Source organism: Sinohyriopsis cumingii, chromosome 1, assembly GCF_028554795.1.
Source record: "Sinohyriopsis cumingii isolate HCF-2022 chromosome 1, ASM2855479v2, whole genome shotgun sequence".
In the NCBI taxonomy this organism is placed as follows: Eukaryota; Metazoa; Mollusca; class Bivalvia; order Unionida; family Unionidae; genus Sinohyriopsis; species Sinohyriopsis cumingii.
In genome coordinates, this window is record NC_142961.1 from 97,039,011 (window position 1) to 97,056,677 (window position 17,667).

At 40.6% G+C, this 17,667-nt stretch overlaps 2 protein-coding genes across 8 annotated transcripts in view; one reads left to right on the forward strand and one right to left on the reverse strand.

Annotated features, from left to right (window-relative positions):
* Positions 1-17,667, forward strand: part of LOC149807394 (ankyrin repeat domain-containing protein 13C-like) — a 113,886-nt gene that overhangs the window by 87,195 nt on the left and 9,024 nt on the right. For both annotated transcript variants that reach the window (XM_089966224.1, XM_089966232.1), the window contains one exon: positions 15,834-15,934. In XM_089966224.1, coding sequence (XP_089822350.1) covers positions 15,834-15,934 — 101 coding nt within the window. The remainder of the gene's footprint in view (positions 1-15,833; positions 15,935-17,667) is intronic.
* The window catches only part of LOC149807395 (uncharacterized), a 100,121-nt gene that overhangs the window by 42,633 nt on the left and 39,821 nt on the right, over positions 1-17,667 (reverse strand). The gene's annotated exons all lie outside the window — the stretch shown is intronic.

The following is a 17,667-nucleotide window of genomic DNA, read 5'->3' on the forward strand; positions in this document are numbered from 1 at the left end:
CAAGACCACTTCCAATGTCATCTGGGGAGGCAGGACTTGCATCATACAATTCTTCTTTTCCCTTGATGTTTTATATGATTCCTTTCGTTTTTTATACTTGTTTACTTTCTGTTTGAATTTAACAAAATTTTCATTATTAACTTTGACCTGCTGAATATTAGCAATGAGATATACATCTGAAATCCAATTGTCATGTTTCATATTTTTAACATGTTTGGGTTTTAAATATCTCTTTCTTTTATCGTATCCATATGTGACAATACCCACTGTTTGGTCCAGATCCCTGATAGCGCTAATACCTTCAAGGCATAAATTTATCCATAAAATTAGTTTTAACCTTTGGCAGTGGCAATGGTTGAGGAGGTTGCGAGAGTGGTGGTAGAGTTGTTTTGTCTGTTTTTTTCAAGGCTAATTTCCTTTTTTGTCCAGCTTTTTCAAATTGCATCTTCATTTCTTCTTCTCTTAGTCTCCTTTCTTGTTTTACTTGTTCAATATACTCATCTACTGCCTATTTAAAAATTCTAAGCTGATTAACATCTCTCTCAGATCTAATCTGTGGAGTATTAGTAGCAATGCGATATACATCCCAAACCAATTGGCAGATTTCAGAGTGTTAACTTATTCAGGTTTTACGTACCTATCTCAATGACGATATCCAAACGTGGCAATATTAAGTAATTGGGTTTGATCCTTGATGGCAGCAATACCTTCAATCATAAATTTATCTGTAATGTTAGTCTCAACTTTTGGAGGAGGTTGTGGTTGAAGAGGTTGCTGGGGCGGTGGTGGAGATGACCCAACAAAAGGCGACTGTTTACCATGATCGCCATACATAATAACAGCTGTATTCCGAGTCAATAACCAATCAAGAAACATTTTTAATACATCTAAAGACACCTTGCATATTTCTTCCCAAATAATGATCTTAAGAATGTATTTTTCACCCATTCGTTCAGGAATCCATGTATCTCCTTTCCATATAAGGAAACTGAGATTAAGATTTAACTCCATTTTCTCTCATTTCTCTAGCAAGCCAATAAGTTGGAGTTAACACAACCATTTCTGAACAACTGTTCAGAAATAATTCAATTGCACACTTTGTTTTACCAGAACTACCACACCCATTGAGATAAACAGTTTTATGTCTAGCTATGGAATTATATACCGATAGTGCTGATGATGATAATGACATTTGATTATTCTTGTGGTATATATCCTTAGATTCAACGTCATCTGATTCAGAATAACTAAGTATCTTTTCTCGTTTTATTCTCCATTCGCCCCATGATGCATCGGTACCAGTCTTTAACAAATCTCTATATATTTTATTGATATAAAATGAATCTGTTGCGACTCTAACCACGGTATCAGGAAATCTATTTATCATCGATAACAAAATGCCATCCCAGCAGCAGTTCCAACAGCACCAAGTGCAGCAGCTTTTGCAACAGCTGGGACTGCAGCGGCTATCAACACTGGTATAGCTGCAACAAGTGGACATATACCACCCGTCTTGACTGCTCTTTAATAGCACCCACAGAAAGATTAAGTCTAACGCCGGTCTTTGATGGTTTGGAGTCATTGAAGTGCCTGAGTTGACATTCTGTTAGTGATAGTTTATCTGAACCACCTGTGATCTGTTCTGATTTCAGTAATATTTTTATTCCACATTTCCTTTTTGATACTGATTGTAACTTTTTAATCTGACCATGAGTAAGAGTGACACTAACATGATGATATGACATTATAATATCATGATAGGTTTAATTACATGTTTTCTACTGGGGCATCAGTGACTCTCATTCGTCCACCAGCACCTTCAAGCAGCATTGTTTTGTCTGAGAGTATAACAGCGATTGCTCTGTAATTAGCTATAGCTCTTGCGACATGAGCTCAGAAGTGTATATCAACAACAGATTGTCTAAATAAATCCATGTGTTCCATTGAAAAGTAATAGATCGGATATTGCATTGTAAAATCTAGTTGTGATATAGTGTGATTGCGATTTACGCAATCTCAGTTCATGCGAATTGGAAATAACGTGAGATGGGGGAAAATGCGACTATTGAGATAACTCATACATATAAATTGTGCCACCATTGCACACAAACATTACCCTCAATGCCCAGCTCTTATGCCCCCATTGTGGCCTCCATGCTGCATATGTATGTACATGTACAAACTGTTTGTTACTTTACAATTTTGGAATGTTATTAGTGATGGCATCTAAATGCCAAGCAGGTGATAATCCAGAGAGACCAAGGAAGGCTATTTCTTTAGAGGTTAACTTGAAGTAGTGAAAAGGTATGAAGCTGGTCAGAGTACTGCCATGATAAAGCATGCTTTGAACCTTAGTGAAAGGACATGTAGAATGCAGCTTTCATTTTTTAATTACATGTACGTACATTCTATTGATTAAAATTCATAATTTCATGTTTTTATTTTATATTTCCTATGTTTTAAGTTTGTTTCCCTATGCTTTTTATGAAGACTTTTATTTTTTTATTTTAATCTACTTTGCAGAAGGATCCCCTAATTTTAACATACTGAATATAATTATACGGAGAAAGTGATCTCACTTTACGCAAATCTCAAATTATGCACGCGCTTCAAAAACATAACCCTCACATATATCGCCATCACACTGTATTTGCAGACCAGAATCAACATTTTGATCACGTCCCATGAATGTCATCAAACGATGATATGCACGTGCAACATGATTGTTATCAAAGTTAAGTATTATGTCCTCAGCTGGTTCTTCATGCTCATTTATCTTTAATGAAACTTAAGTAACACCAAGTTTATCAAATATCATTACGCTGTGTGTTTGTGAGTTTACTTGTTCAGTATTTTGGAAAGCAACAAATATGTCACTGTGCAGAGACACCTTGCTGCGATGCTATCCGCCATGTGAATAAACCATTATTGTTACTTTGAACACTAACTGTAGTCATCATCAACCATGATAATGTTGATTTACCACCGAGTCCATAAAAGTGAGCAACTGTTGTTCTTCAGTCAGTGATGGTATCTTTGTTGGCATCCACAATGAAAGTTTTCTCAGCATTACTTTTCCTGCATCACCGATAGGGCACCAGATTGTATCATCACTGGTAGCCTTTCTTACAACTACAGCTGTGTGCTTGGCTCCAAAAATAACCTTTCTGACATTCCTGCAAAATCCAAAGATGTGTGACAGTGGAATTGCACATGAAAATCTTCTGCTTCCATCCTTCATCATTGATCAACGTGCTGTGAATCCTAAGTTGAATTCTGGATTAGCACCATGAATCACCTGCCACACATCAGCATCAGTGGCATCAGCATTGTTTGTTAGTCATCTTATATTATACTGCCTGTTGTCAGCATAGTCAGAAGTGTATTTGGCAAACATCATGAATGGACCAGCTAATCTTGAATAATCATCGGAATATCTTGCTAGACCCAGTATGGTTGTGGCAACGTTGACGTCATTTTGGCATATTTCAATGTTTCTTTCATCAGTCATATGTATAGCACTGTTGAATAATGCCATAATGCCATTATTAACAAAACCAACTCAAACATCAGCTCCATATTGAGTATCATCTGTTTTTAAAATTTCACCTTCTTCTTCAATAAATACTTCAGTGGGTAAGAATATCTACTTGTGTCCTGAACTTGCAGTTCGATTTGTGCATGCTGATTTGGTACTCATGTGTCATAAGAATAGTATTGATAATTGTGCATTGATTCATCCTTGAGAACTGGTGCATCTATGTCAAAGGCTGGATCAGATACATGTTTAAACATTATTTATATTCATTATTATCTAACAAGATGACCACTTCCTGCTATTAGACTAGCAACTAATTTTTTCTTCTTTTTTTGACAGTGTTACACCAGCTAACTCGACTAGGTTTTGATTTGCTGCTTGATTTATTATTTTGCTGATATTTGCAGGCATAATTTCAGTGCTGGGTAATTTTACTGGCTTTGGTCTGCGTGTTAATCATGCTAGTCTGTCTTTGATTGCTGAGAATGCTTTACCAGCAACATCACCAACAGCACCAATACCTAATACACAAATAACACCAATAGCTTTCATTCCCTGTTGCTTTGCAATCAGTATTGCTTTTCGGGCTATCCTTCTACATAAACCCTGAACAACATCTCCATAGATCACTTTGTATGTTGGTAATTGTGAACTTATAACCCTGACCATTACAGGTCCACATTGAGCATTATGTATAATCATCTTATTTTCTTGTTACTGATCTAATTGCATACCCTCATTCACTGTGATAATCATCAACGATTTCATGAATGAGGGACTGATAAACATTAATGTCCATGATGCCGCCTGTAAATAATCTCTGACAAATAGCAACTGCTTCATTAATGATTTCTGTGGAATTATTACCACTCATCTTCTGCCAGTCAGAATTTCAAGTTGTTCAACATTGGAGAGAACATTATTGGGACAACGTTTATCAAAGCCACTTCCTCGAGTAGCAAGACCACTTCCAATGTCATCTGGGGAGGCAGGACTTGCATCATACAATTCTTCTTTTCCCTTGATGTTTTATATGATTCCTTTCGTTTTTTATACTTGTTTACTTTCTGTTTGAATTTAACAAAATTTTCATTATTAACTTTGACCTGCTGAATATTAGCAATGAGATATACATCTGAAATCCAATTGTCATGTTTCATATTTTTAACATGTTTGGGTTTTAAATATCTCTTTCTTTTATCGTATCCATATGTGACAATACCCACTGTTTGGTCCAGATCCCTGATAGCGCTAATACCTTCAAGGCATAAATTTATCCATAAAATTAGTTTTAACCTTTGGCAGTGGCAATGGTTGAGGAGGTTGCGAGAGTGGTGGTAGAGTTGTTTTGTCTGTTTTTTTCAAGGCTAATTTCCTTTTTTGTCCAGCTTTTTCAAATTGCATCTTCATTTCTTCTTCTCTTAGTCTCCTTTCTTGTTTTACTTGTTCAATATACTCATCTACTGCCTATTTAAAAATTCTAAGCTGATTAACATCTCTCTCAGATCTAATCTGTGGAGTATTAGTAGCAATGCGATATACATCCCAAACCAATTGGCAGATTTCAGAGTGTTAACTTATTCAGGTTTTACGTACCTATCTCAATGACGATATCCAAACGTGGCAATATTAAGTAATTGGGTTTGATCCTTGATGGCAGCAATACCTTCAATCATAAATTTATCTGTAATGTTAGTCTCAACTTTTGGAGGAGGTTGTGGTTGAAGAGGTTGCTGGGGCGGTGGTTGAGCTGCTTGAAGACGGCCAGGTAATGTCTCAAGAGCTTTTTGAGCTGCCTCAGTTGCTGTAATGATTGTCTTTGTTGGTTCAATAATTGGTTTAAATAACTGTTCTGCATTTTCTGTAAATTCTACCTAAGATTCCTGATGTTCTTGTAATTTTTGCTTGACAGAATCACGGACAGGAAGATATTTCTTAATTGCCTCTAGTCATTGTCAACCTAATTTAGCTGTGCGAGATTCCATGGTTAGCATTATTATTGATATAATAATGATTTCATTATACTACATTTTTTTTATCCCACATGATGATGACCCCAATAAATATATTTGACACATACAAAAATAACCCGATTAGAGGCCTCTGTGACACTTGTATTTTTTCACCTGTCATAGGAAGCTTTATTTTGGTCTGAAATTTTGATCTATTTACCCACCCTACTTTAGTGTTATTGACGCTTATATCTTTTTACCCTCCATAGGAAGCTTTATTTTGGTCTGTTCACCCTCTCTGCTGCTAGGGTAAATGTTGTAATTTTCACTGGTTATTATTATACACTAACCAGTGAAGTATTTTAGCCATTCATTCATTACGCCCTCAATATGTTAAACACTATTTCACCTACACTAATGAAAATTAGTACTTTATTGCATCTCATAAAGAGCAACTAGGTCATAACAGAAATATGTCACTCTGACCTAATTGGCACACTGAAATGACATATTTTTTTACCTTTTATTAAATAAGTCCTTAATATCTTGGACGTATTTCACATGCACTGATGAAACTTGGTATGTGAATGTATCTCTACAAGAGCAACTTGGCAATATCCCATAAAAGTATGTCACTGGAACCAAAATGTGTTTACTTTAGTTATGTTTATTTTCATTTATTTGTTTGTTGTACTTTCAATATCTTGCACACCATTGTACCTACAAGTATGAAAGCTGTTATGCATCTGTGGAAGAGTAACTTGGCCATACCAAAACTAGTTTTCTATGACATATTTCACAATTTTGAGTGATTTAAGTATTTTCAGTTATTCATTACACCCTGATTATCTTAGACCCAATTTCACTTACACTCATGAAAATTAGTGTTTGTATGGATTGATGGAAAAATTACTTGTCCATGCTTCAGTGACTTATATATTTTCAGTCATTTATTTGTTGTACTCAGTATTTTTTACCTTATTTCACATGCGCTCGTGTAGTTGCATCTCAGGAAGAGTAATTGAGATAGTGAGACCAATTTCTCATGCTTAAATGACTTCTTTTTATGCAAATGATGCTGATCCAGCATCAAATATGGCTGCTGTTACTGAGAAAAACATAAAAACTTTAAACAGACGTCTTTTCAAGAACTACTCAACAGAATTTAACTGAAAGCATCCAGGTATCAAAAGCCTTTGAAATTTATCTTCACCATTACTGAAACTAGAAAATCCTTTGAATGACTTATCAGAAACTGCTTAGTGGAATTTGATTAAATTTGGCAGAAAGGTTCCTAGCACGATTGCTTTACTAGTCTGTGTTAATCATTGTCATGTTGCCAACAGATATAGCCACCATTTAAAAAAAATATCTTAAACAACTCCTATTTAAAAACCAAAAGCACAAAACAGAATTTGACTAATTTGACAGGTAGCATCCTGGTATTAAGGGCTTTAGAATTTGTACAAATAATGCTGATCTTCCAGCTTATATGACTGCCATCACAAAAAACATAAAAACAGCTTTATCTTGAAAACTTCTCATGTTGTTGTTGTTGTTGTTGTAGGGTTTAACGCCATTTTTCAACACAAGATATGCTATACATGACGGCCAGTATTAATGGTGGAGGAAGAACCCCGGAAAGAACCACCGACCCACGAGAAGCTACTGGCAAGCTTTCTCACATAACCACATTAGCCGAATCCAAGATTGAAACTCATATAGACAGAGGTGAGATGGCAGTGATCCATAACGGTGAGCGCTTTAGACCACTCTGCCACTTGGGGCCCCGAAAAATTCTCATGTAGGCTTGGTGACATAGAATTGTCCTGATGTGCCTTCCTACTTGCCATAAGACTAAGGGGAGGAAACTTGTTTGTTGTGAGATCATCACATAATGATAATCTTCCAATTGGGTCTTTTTTGAATTTTTTAAAAAGTGTGGTTTGTCTAGAAAATACTATTTGAATTATTTTTGCCTTTTTGCCTTTATCTTTGTTTTGTATGCATATTTTCAGGAATTTTTGCAATATGTGTACCTTTTATCTTTTTCTTTTTGGATGGAAGGCTTTGTCATCCTAGGGATGTTGACAATGATTTTGCATTTTTTGTTTCTTTGCTTTTCTTCAGCACTACAGGTTGACATTGCCCGGGGTGGGAGTGGGAGACAAGCGCCCCAATCCTCCAAAATGCCCCATACGGCCTGCGTCTCTTACTGCCTCTGTCAACTAAAATCCAGCTCCTGGCCTTCGCGAGTGGCTTAGATTTGAAGCCCGGCAGACCATGTTTTCTACTAACAGGAGAAGGGGTGAAGGCGGCCCACTGGCGCCTTAAAACCAGTTGCTTCGGGTAGATGGGACTCGTAAACCTTGGATGGTAGCTCATCTAGGAGAAGGAAAACTCCAATTCCAAACCTCTGCTGCCTTGTGGCTATACCCACTCATGGGAAAGGCTAAGGGAGTAAACCTGGCAGAAAATCTGGAGATAGAGTCCCTAAGGCGGTATGACATTGACTTCAACGTCATTCCGGCAACTCCTGCGACGCCGTTGGTGCCAAGCTGTATCGGCATTCGTCGTTCCCTTGGGCACACCAGCTGCGTGGAGAGGGGGGATCTGCTGCATGGGCAACAGCTGATTCTCCATACCACCCTGCCCAGGCTTCATAGCTCCACTGGAGAGGACACTCCAGCGTCGTCGTACGGCGTCGGCACAACACGAGAAGTAGCAGTTTACCGGTTCTAAGTCAAAGCTCGATTGGCGTAGAGCTTGGCGCCAGGGGTTACATCTGACGGTGGGAGAGATCATCAGGTCTCACTGGACAGCTACCGCCCGCCTCAAGCTGGGCAGCCCCCAGTCAGTAAGGTGCTGCCCGCCATGGCCTGCCTGCTTCACTGGGTGCGTGGAGCTTAGAGAACCATCTCGACAAGTGGGCCACAAAACTCTGCACCAGGAAAGACTAAAAGAAGAAATAAAAAGACTCCAACTCTTCGTTTTGCAACCTGGAACATCAGGACCATGTGTCCTGGATTGACCACTGACCTACAGCAGATCGACGATGCACGGAAGACTGCCATCATTGACAGAGAACTCTCCCGACTGAACATCGACATTGCCTGCCTCCAGGAGACCCGACTGGCTGACAGCGGCACCATCAGGGAAGCCAATTACACATTCTTTTGGCAGGGGAAGCCCTTGGATGAACCTAGGCAGCATGGTGTAGGCTTTGCCGTCAAGAACACGCTAATCGCCTTCATTGAACCTCCATCATCAGGTACTGAGAGAATCCTTGTCCTCCGGCTGTCAATATCCTTAGGCCCGGTCAACATCTTCAGTGTGTACGCTCCAACCCTCTACTCCACCTACGAGGAGAAAGACATGTTTTATGAGGCTCTGGATCAGGCAATATCCAGTATCCCCAACAATGAAAGCCTTTACTTACTAGGAGACTTCAATGCTAGAGTGGGAGCTGACCATGAGGCCTGGTCCACCTGTCTCGGCTTTTACGGAAGGGGCAAGATCAACGAGAATGGTCAGCGACTGCTGGAGATGTGCTGCTCCCACAGCCTATGTGTGACAAACACTTTCTTCAAATGCAAGGAGATCCACCAGGTGTCGTGGAGACACCCACGTTCACGCCACTGGCACCAGCTTGACCTCGTCATCACCAGGCGTGCAGAACTGGCCAGTGTCCTTCTTACCCGCAGCTACCACAGTGCCGATTGTGACACGGACCATTCCCTCGTGGCCAGCAAGGTGCGAATATTACCCAAGAAGCTGCACCACGCCAAGAAGAAGGGTCACCCACGTATCAACACCTGCTGTGCAAGCAACCCAGAGAAAACACAGCAGTTCATCAGCAAACTGAAGGAAGCCCTCACCAAAGTGACACCTGATGACACCATTGATTCCAAGTGGTCCCATATCCGTGACTCTGTGTACAATTCAGCCATCACAGCTTACGGGAAGAGGGAGCGAAAGAATGTCGACTGGTATGAGGCAAACTGGGAGGAGATGGAGCCCGTGACTGAGGCAAAGAGGAAAGCCCTCCTGGCATACAAGGCTGCACCTAGCCCCAGAACACTACAAGCCCTCAGGATTGCAAGGAATAACGCCCAGAAGACCGCCCGCCGCTGTGCCAACACCTACTGGCTGAACCTTTGCAACAGTATACAGACAGCTGCTGACACCGGGGATACAAGAGGAATGTATGAGGGTATCAAACAAGCGACAGGCCCCCCCAGCTACAAGACCGCCCCCCTCAAGTCCAAGACGGGCGAAGTCATAAAAGATCAGGGGAAAGGACTGCAGCGATGGGTTGAGCACTATCTCGAGCTATATGCAACCCAAAATAATGTCACTGGAACTGCCCTGGACGCCATTCCAGACCTGCCTGTCATGGAGGAGCTAGACACACAGCCCACCCTGGAAGAGCTCGGAAAAGCCATCGATTGCCTTGCCTGTGGGAAGGCTCCCAGAAGCGACGGCATTCCGCCTGAAGTCATCAAGAGCGGAAAACCAGCACTGCTCCAGCCCCTACACACACTCCTCTGCCTTTGCTGGGAACAGGGATACATCCCACAGGACATGCGAGATGCCAACATCGTCACTTTGTACAAAAACAAAGGAGACCGTAGCGACTGCAACAACTATCGGGGCATCTCCCTCCTCAGCATCGTCGGAAAGGCCTTCGCCCGTGTTGCCTTGGCACGCTTGCAGATCCTAGCCTCCCGCGTCTACCCAGAATCCCAGTGTGGATTTCGAGCCAGCAGGTCAACTGTAGACATGATCTTCTCACTACGTCAGCTGCAGGAGAAGTGTCGCGAGCAGCGGATGCCCCTCTACGTTGCCTTCATAGACCTGACGAAGGCGTTTGACATGGTTAGTCGGAGTGGACTCTTCAGACTTCTGCAGAAGATCGGCTGCCCCCCACATCTGCTTGCTGTCATTATGTCGTTCCACGAGAACATGCACAGCACAGTGTGCTTCAATGGCGCAACAATTGAAGCATTCCCAGTCGTTAGCGGAGTCAAACAAGGCTGTGTCCTTGCACCGACGCTCTTTGCCATCTTATTCTCCATGCTTCTCCAGTACGCATTCAAGGACTGCAGCGAGGGAGTGTACATCCATACCAGGGCTGACGGCAAGCTGTTCAACATCGCCCGTCTCCGTGCTAAGACTAAAGTCACAGAGGTACTCATCCGTGAATTGCTCTTTGCTGACGATGCAGCCTTGACATCACACACGGAAGATGGACTTCAGCAGCTGGTATGCTGCCTCTCCCATGCATGTAAGGAATTTGGACTGACCATCAGTTTGAAGAAAACAAATGTCATGGCACAGGACACAGACTCCCCTCCCTCTGTCTCCATCGATGGGTACAATTTGGAAGTTGTCGAGAACTTCACATACCTCGGGTCTAACATCTCCAGCTCACTCTCCATTGATTCTGAGGTGGGCGGCAGGATTGCCAAGGCGGCAGCAGTGATGGCCAGACTTAACCAGAGGGTCTGGAACAACCCCAACCTCACAGAGAAGACCAAACTGTGTGTCTACCAAGCGTGCGTGCTCAGCTCACTTCTCTACAGCAGCGAAACATGGACCACCTATGCAAGACACGAGAGGAAACTCAACAGCTTCCACCTGAGATGTCTGCGGCGCATTCTGCACATCCAGTGGCAGGACAAAGTACCCAACACAGAGGTTCTAGAACGCGCCAACATGAACAGCATGTTCTCCATACTCAGCGAGAGGCGCCTTCGCTGGCTCGGCCATGTCAAGAGAATGGACCCAGGTCGCATTCCCAAGGACCTGTTATATGGGGAGTTAGCAGAAGGTGCACGACCAACTGGACGACCACATCTGCGCTACAAAGATGTTTGCAAGAAGGATATGAAGACAGCAAACATCAATGTCAACGACTGGGAGAGCTGTGCAAACAACCGTTCCAGCTGGCGTCTAGCTGTCAGGCAGGGAGTTCAAAACGCAGAGGAAAAGAGAAGAATAAAGCAAGCTGAAAAGAGAGCTAAAAAGAAGGATAAGCAAAAGCGTACTTTGAAGCTATGCCATCGTCTCTCGTAGACGGACGGATGCCAAGATATCTTTTTCTTTTTGGATGGAAGGCTTTGTCATCCTAGGGATGTTGACAATGATTTTGCATTTTTTGTTTCTTTGCTTTTCTTCAGCACTACACAGACAGTATTGTGTTCATTTGCCGTTCAGCCCATTACATATTATCTCCCAAAAACTGCTTAACAAAATTTGACCACTTTGACAGAAAGCATCCTGTCATTGTAACATTTTACTTTCAGGCAAATGATGCTGATGTGCCATTAAATATTAATGAAGACACCAAAAATAGAAAAACTTTGAAAGAAATGTTTTCATAATCTATGCAGTCGACAGCGCTGGAAGAAATGTCTGCAGGAAGGATCCTGCTGACCCAACAAATCTTGACCATTTTCTCTTGCATTTGTCTGTTAAGCGGATGTCAGCCAGCTCAGTAATCTCAGGTCCATTTGGAACTCATGTTTGGTGCATCATAATGAGCAGCATATTGCTGTAATAATTCATTCCTGCACATGGTGGTTTGACCATTGACTTAGACCATGCACTGGCAACTTCCTCCAGAGTGCAGGCCAGATGAGTGATTTTTTAAGCAATAAACTATGATGTAAATTAACTGATAAAACTAGCCCATGAACTGTATTTTGCTCACCCATGGCATAGACTCACAAGCAGTGGACACAGATTCAAATCGTGCCCATACAAGCCTGATTAGCTGTCATGACATAGTTCTTTGCAAGGCTTTTGCATCCAATTGTTTCATCATCAGTCCTTCAAGCATTCTGTATAGCGACAGCTACAGGTTGTAATCCTTTTGGTTAGGGTGCTTGTGTTTGCAAGTACAGTGGTTCCTTGACTTACGAGTTTAATTCGTTCCATGACGGAGCTCGTAACTCAAATTACTCTTATGTCAAATCAATTTTCCCCATTGAAATGAATTGAAATGCCATTAATCCATTCCGGATCCCAAAAAAACACTGCAATTTTTTTGTTACATGTTTTTAAATAAGAAAAACGTACTTATAAATAATGAATATTGTTTAAAACACAATACAATAGAATGTACTGCAATAAACTGGTTTTATTAAGTATAATGTACAGCATTTACCTTGGAGATCAGACGACTTGAAGATGCTGACGGAGGTGGAGGAGAAAGGCTGAAGTGAATAACTGAATCTTATTCGCTGATTTTTCCCCATTTTGCCGCGCTTTCCTCACTTTCATCTGCAGGGATTTTCGATAAAAACCTGTCCAATGAGGTCTGTTTCATCCTCTGTTTCAGAATGTTTCTGAAATGAGTTAGGCAAGTGTCATTAAATAGCGCTGTCGCACGCCCAGTTGCAACTTTTTCTGGGTGTTTCTTTTGAATAAAGTCTGAAAGTTTCTCCCACATTCCCAACATTTCCTTCATCTCACTTGTAGAGATAACCTCCTCCGCATCACCTATTTCCTGCAAAACCTCCATGTGCTGCTGCGTCTGTAGCTCCTTTAGCTTCTCCGTTGTCAGTTCCTTGGAGTGCTCCTTGATGAGCTCGTTGATGTCACCTTCATCCATGTCCAGGCCCATGGACTTGCCGAGGGATACAATCTCCTCCACCCCTGCCGCTTCGGGTTCAAGTCTTTCAAAGTCCGTTTCAGACACAACCTCAGGCCACAGCTTCTTCCACGCAGAGGTCAAGGTCCTCTTTTGTAACACCCTGCCAGGCCATATTGATAATTCTGAGGCATATCACGATGTTATAGTGGTCCTTCCAAAACTCTCGAAGGGTGAGGTTTGTGCTCTCTGTCACCTCAAAGCAGCAGCAGAACAGGTGCTTGGTGATGAGCTTCTTGAAATTAGAAATCACCTGCTGGTCCATGGGCTGCAGGATTGGGGTGGTGTTGGGTGGAAGGTAGAGAACCTTTATAAACTTGAACTCTTCGAGGATGTCATCTTCGAGGTTAGGTGGGTGAGCAGCTGCATTGTCCAGGATGAGAAGGGCATGCAGGGGTAGGTTATTTTCCTGGAGATATTTCATAACGTCAGGACCAAAGACCAAATTCACCCACTCCACAAAGAACTGCCTGGTGACCCACGCCCTCGGGTTTGCCCTCCACGTAACCTGCAGTTTTTCTTTCAGAATCTTATGTGACTTAAAGGCTCAGGGGTTTTCCAAATGATAAACGAGCAGCGGCTTAATCTTGCAGTCGCCGCTCGCATTGGCGCAGTGCGAGGGTTAGCCTATCCATCATGGGTTTGTGGCCTGGCATCCTCTTCTCCTCTGCCGTTATGTAAGTCCTCCTTGGCATCTTCTTCCAGAAGAGTCCTGTCTCGTCACAGTTGAAGACTTGCTGGGGGATGTATCCTTCTACTGCTATAATTCCAGCAAAAGTTTTGAGGTAATCCTCAGCTGCCTTCATATCCGCACTCGCTGCCTCACCATGCCTGACAACGGAGTGAATGCCGGTCCTCTTTTTAAAATTCTCGAACCAGCCCCGACTGGCTTTAAACAGCTCGCCCCATGCCTCGTCCGTCAAAGCGCCTGGGGTCTGCTGCAGCAAATCAGCGTAAATAGCTCGTGCCTTCTCGCAGATTATAGCCTCCGTCAACCACACCATCAGCAGCTTCTCCATATTTTCATGGATAGATGTCCACTGTTTAGAGATTATTTTAACGCCCTTGGCTGGCGTTATAGCCTTTATCGACTCCTTTTGCTTCAGTATGGTGCAGAACGTAGAAGTGCTACGCTCGTACTGCTTCGCCAAGTCGACTACACACACACCTTGGTCATGTTTTTCGATAATTTCTTTCTTTAATTCAGTGCACATCATCCGCTTCTTCTTCTCAGCACTGTCCTTCGCACTCACTTTCTTTGAATCCATGGTTGGAAAAATGAAGTTTTGCAAAATAACTGCAAGCACAAATGCGAGCACAACACTGATGCTTCCACTGTGAGCTTCTCGTGGGTCGGTGGTTCTTTCCGGGGTTTTCCAGGTTCTTCCTCCACCATTAATACTGGCCGCCATGTATAGCCTATCGTGCTGAAAAATGGCGTTAAACCCCACAACAGCAACAACAACAACATCCACTGTGAGCTTACCACTTAAAGTGAACGAGTGAGACATGGGATGCTTCGCAGATGTTGCGACGTTCACTGTGGCGTTCGCTGCGCCAACTAGCGGTGAGGTATCTGAAGCTGGCTCATAACCCGAATTTTAGCTCTCAACTCAAAGCAAAAAGTCGGCCGAGAGACGGCTTGTATCTCAAAAAAATCATTAGTTGGGACACCCATAAGTCAAGGAACCACTGTAAATACCTTGTTAAATTTTTTTATGGAAAAATAGAAAAATATGAATAAGGTATCCAAAAGATTTTAATTTAAATGTGAAAACAACAAACAAAACATATACAAATAGTTTTATGAAGCCTTCATCATTCTCCATGGTTTTGTGACATAAAATTTGTCATGCCTGCTAAGAAGCAAGTTTTTGTGTCATGCTTTCTGATTTTGAAATCTGTACAATCTACAGTTTTATGCTGGACCTTTTTAGGAATGTGTTTTGTATGACATTTTGACCCAGTATTTTAAGGTTTTTATATTTTGTACCTTTATTTTATATACATTATACAGAATTTTAACCTCTTTCCCTTTGGTCTGTTTTGTCGAGGTGCTTCATGTTTGCATTCATTTAGAAGAGTTTATTGTCCTTAAGTTTTTTTGTTTAGTTCATTTTTATGTTGTTAGAACTTTACTTTTGATTGGCAATGCATACATACATACACATAACATACATACACATACAGACATACATAAATACATACATACTGTTTACCAAGTTTAAATAAAGTTATAAAGATTAATGTATGTGATTTTTTTGGTCTGTTGTCACATTATTTTAGATTTGTTTTTAGTATTTATCAAAATTTTCTTATCCTTAATTAAAACCTTAGTGCAGAAAATTAACAAACCAAGTGGCAGTTTTAACTAGAGGGTACTGGAATGTTCTTACTTTATTTAAGAAACGTTAACTTTATTTGGCAGATATATGAAATAATTCAAATACATTATTAATAGTTATGATAGAAATAGACCATTATTTGATGGTAAAAAGCAAGAATTAATGTTAAGAGCAAGAAGGAAAGAATAATCAGAAAGTGTATAATGTAATTTGAGGACAGCAGTGAATGGTGATAGGGCAGTAGAGTACTAATTTAAAAAAAGGCTAATTTGGTACTTGCAGTAACTGTCTAAGAAAACCCCAATCACGCACTTGTGTAAATGATACAATGTGTTTTACAGGTTACTGGATGTTTTGGAAGTGATTGCTCCCTTTAAACAGTTTCAGAAATTGAGGGAATTTATGATGAACAAACTTCCTCCAGGATTCCCTGTGAAAATAGGTAAGTAAATGCTAATTATGAGTATGATCTCATATTAGGCAAACTTCAGCTTATACACGTAGCAGACGATTGTGTGGTATTTGTCTTTGTTACATGCCTGCCATAATGTAGAGTACATAATGTTATCCATCCATCTCTGTCTTATTGTTCCCAATTTCGTTTTCACTCAGTACCTCAAGTTATCCATCATTGACTGTTACCAAACTTGGCAGATAGCTACTTGTGATAAAGATGAACCCTTTCAGTTTTAGGGTCAAAAAGTCAGAGGTCAGGACAATGAAAGAAGAAAATTAGTTTCAGCACAATAGTTCCTGTTCTTAACCATCTACAATTACTAAACTGTGGATTGCTTTCATTTGGGAGGAACCCTTCTGATTTACGGGTTCAAAAAATGTTCAAAACTCTAGTTCATTGCACTAGGTGTAAGAAAGAACCTTATTCATTTTGGAGTTAAAAGGTCAGAGTTCAAGGTCACTCTGACTCAAGGAATTAAAATGGTTACCTCACAACCACAGACCTGTTTACCCATACATTTTCTTGTCAGTATTTTAAGCAGTGCCTGTCAGTATTTTAGAAGGCAGTCAGTACTTTCATTCAGTGTTTCTAGCATCTTAACACAGCACACATCACCTGTGAAACAGGGCACAAATAGTAGACACTATAAATACACTATAATTACCATTATATAGTATTGCACAACATAGTGATTCTACAATATTCTGTAAATAACTCCTAGTTTGTAAAGATGCTGATATTCAGGCAACTCTGTGTTCTAGGCAAAATCAGCAGATATTGACCACTGACTTAAACATGTTTATATTATAGTGATAAAAACCACAAAAGAATACTTCCACACACCCAAATTCTTTCTGTTATTTACCTCTGTTACTTTCTCTAGAAAATCTGTTTTCTCACAGCTTCATACATATCCATAACATTTAAAATAAAGCCAAATCTCTACATTTTACATGGTTAAGGAAGACATAATACAAAACATTATGACATAAATTGTTACCACCACCCATCCTCTCAGAAAAAAAGTTCATCTAGATAGGTGAAGGCAATCTTATTTATTTCATAAAATCTGGTATCAGCTTTATTAACATTTACAGTAATGAATTGCTTCTAAATACCTTGTGCAATTTTGGAATCTGGGAACATATTTTTCATTGCTTCTGTTAACTTGTCAGCTGTGCTCAATGACAAATTCATATTTATGATCAACTCACATAGAATCGCTTCAGCACGTGTTATTTGCCTTTGAAATATGTGTTGATCACTGACTTGCTTTCCCTTCATCATTGACAAAACATTTCTATTTCCCTTCACTAATGATTCCAATTTCGCATGATTTTCTGATTCCTTGTGCCGTGAACCGTCATTCCTTCCACCATGTGCACAGGAAAAGTCTAAGTTCGCCTTTAGATGATGGTTTATGGCATGACCACAGAGTATTATAGACTGGTAGAAAATGCTGCTTTCTATTTTTAGACTTTCCATTTTCATCATCAGTTTCATGCTGAAAATTTCTTATCAGTGACAATTTTCTTTGTTTAACAACCGGATGTTGGGAATGTTAAAATCAGTGATGTGGCACAGACTGCAGACATGGACACGATTGAAGAGACAATACAACAAAACAAAACTGAATAAAAACCACTTAAAAATTAATTTAAAAAAATTAATAAATAAATGCATCCTCAAATCGTATTTTCAGTGAGATACGCATAAAA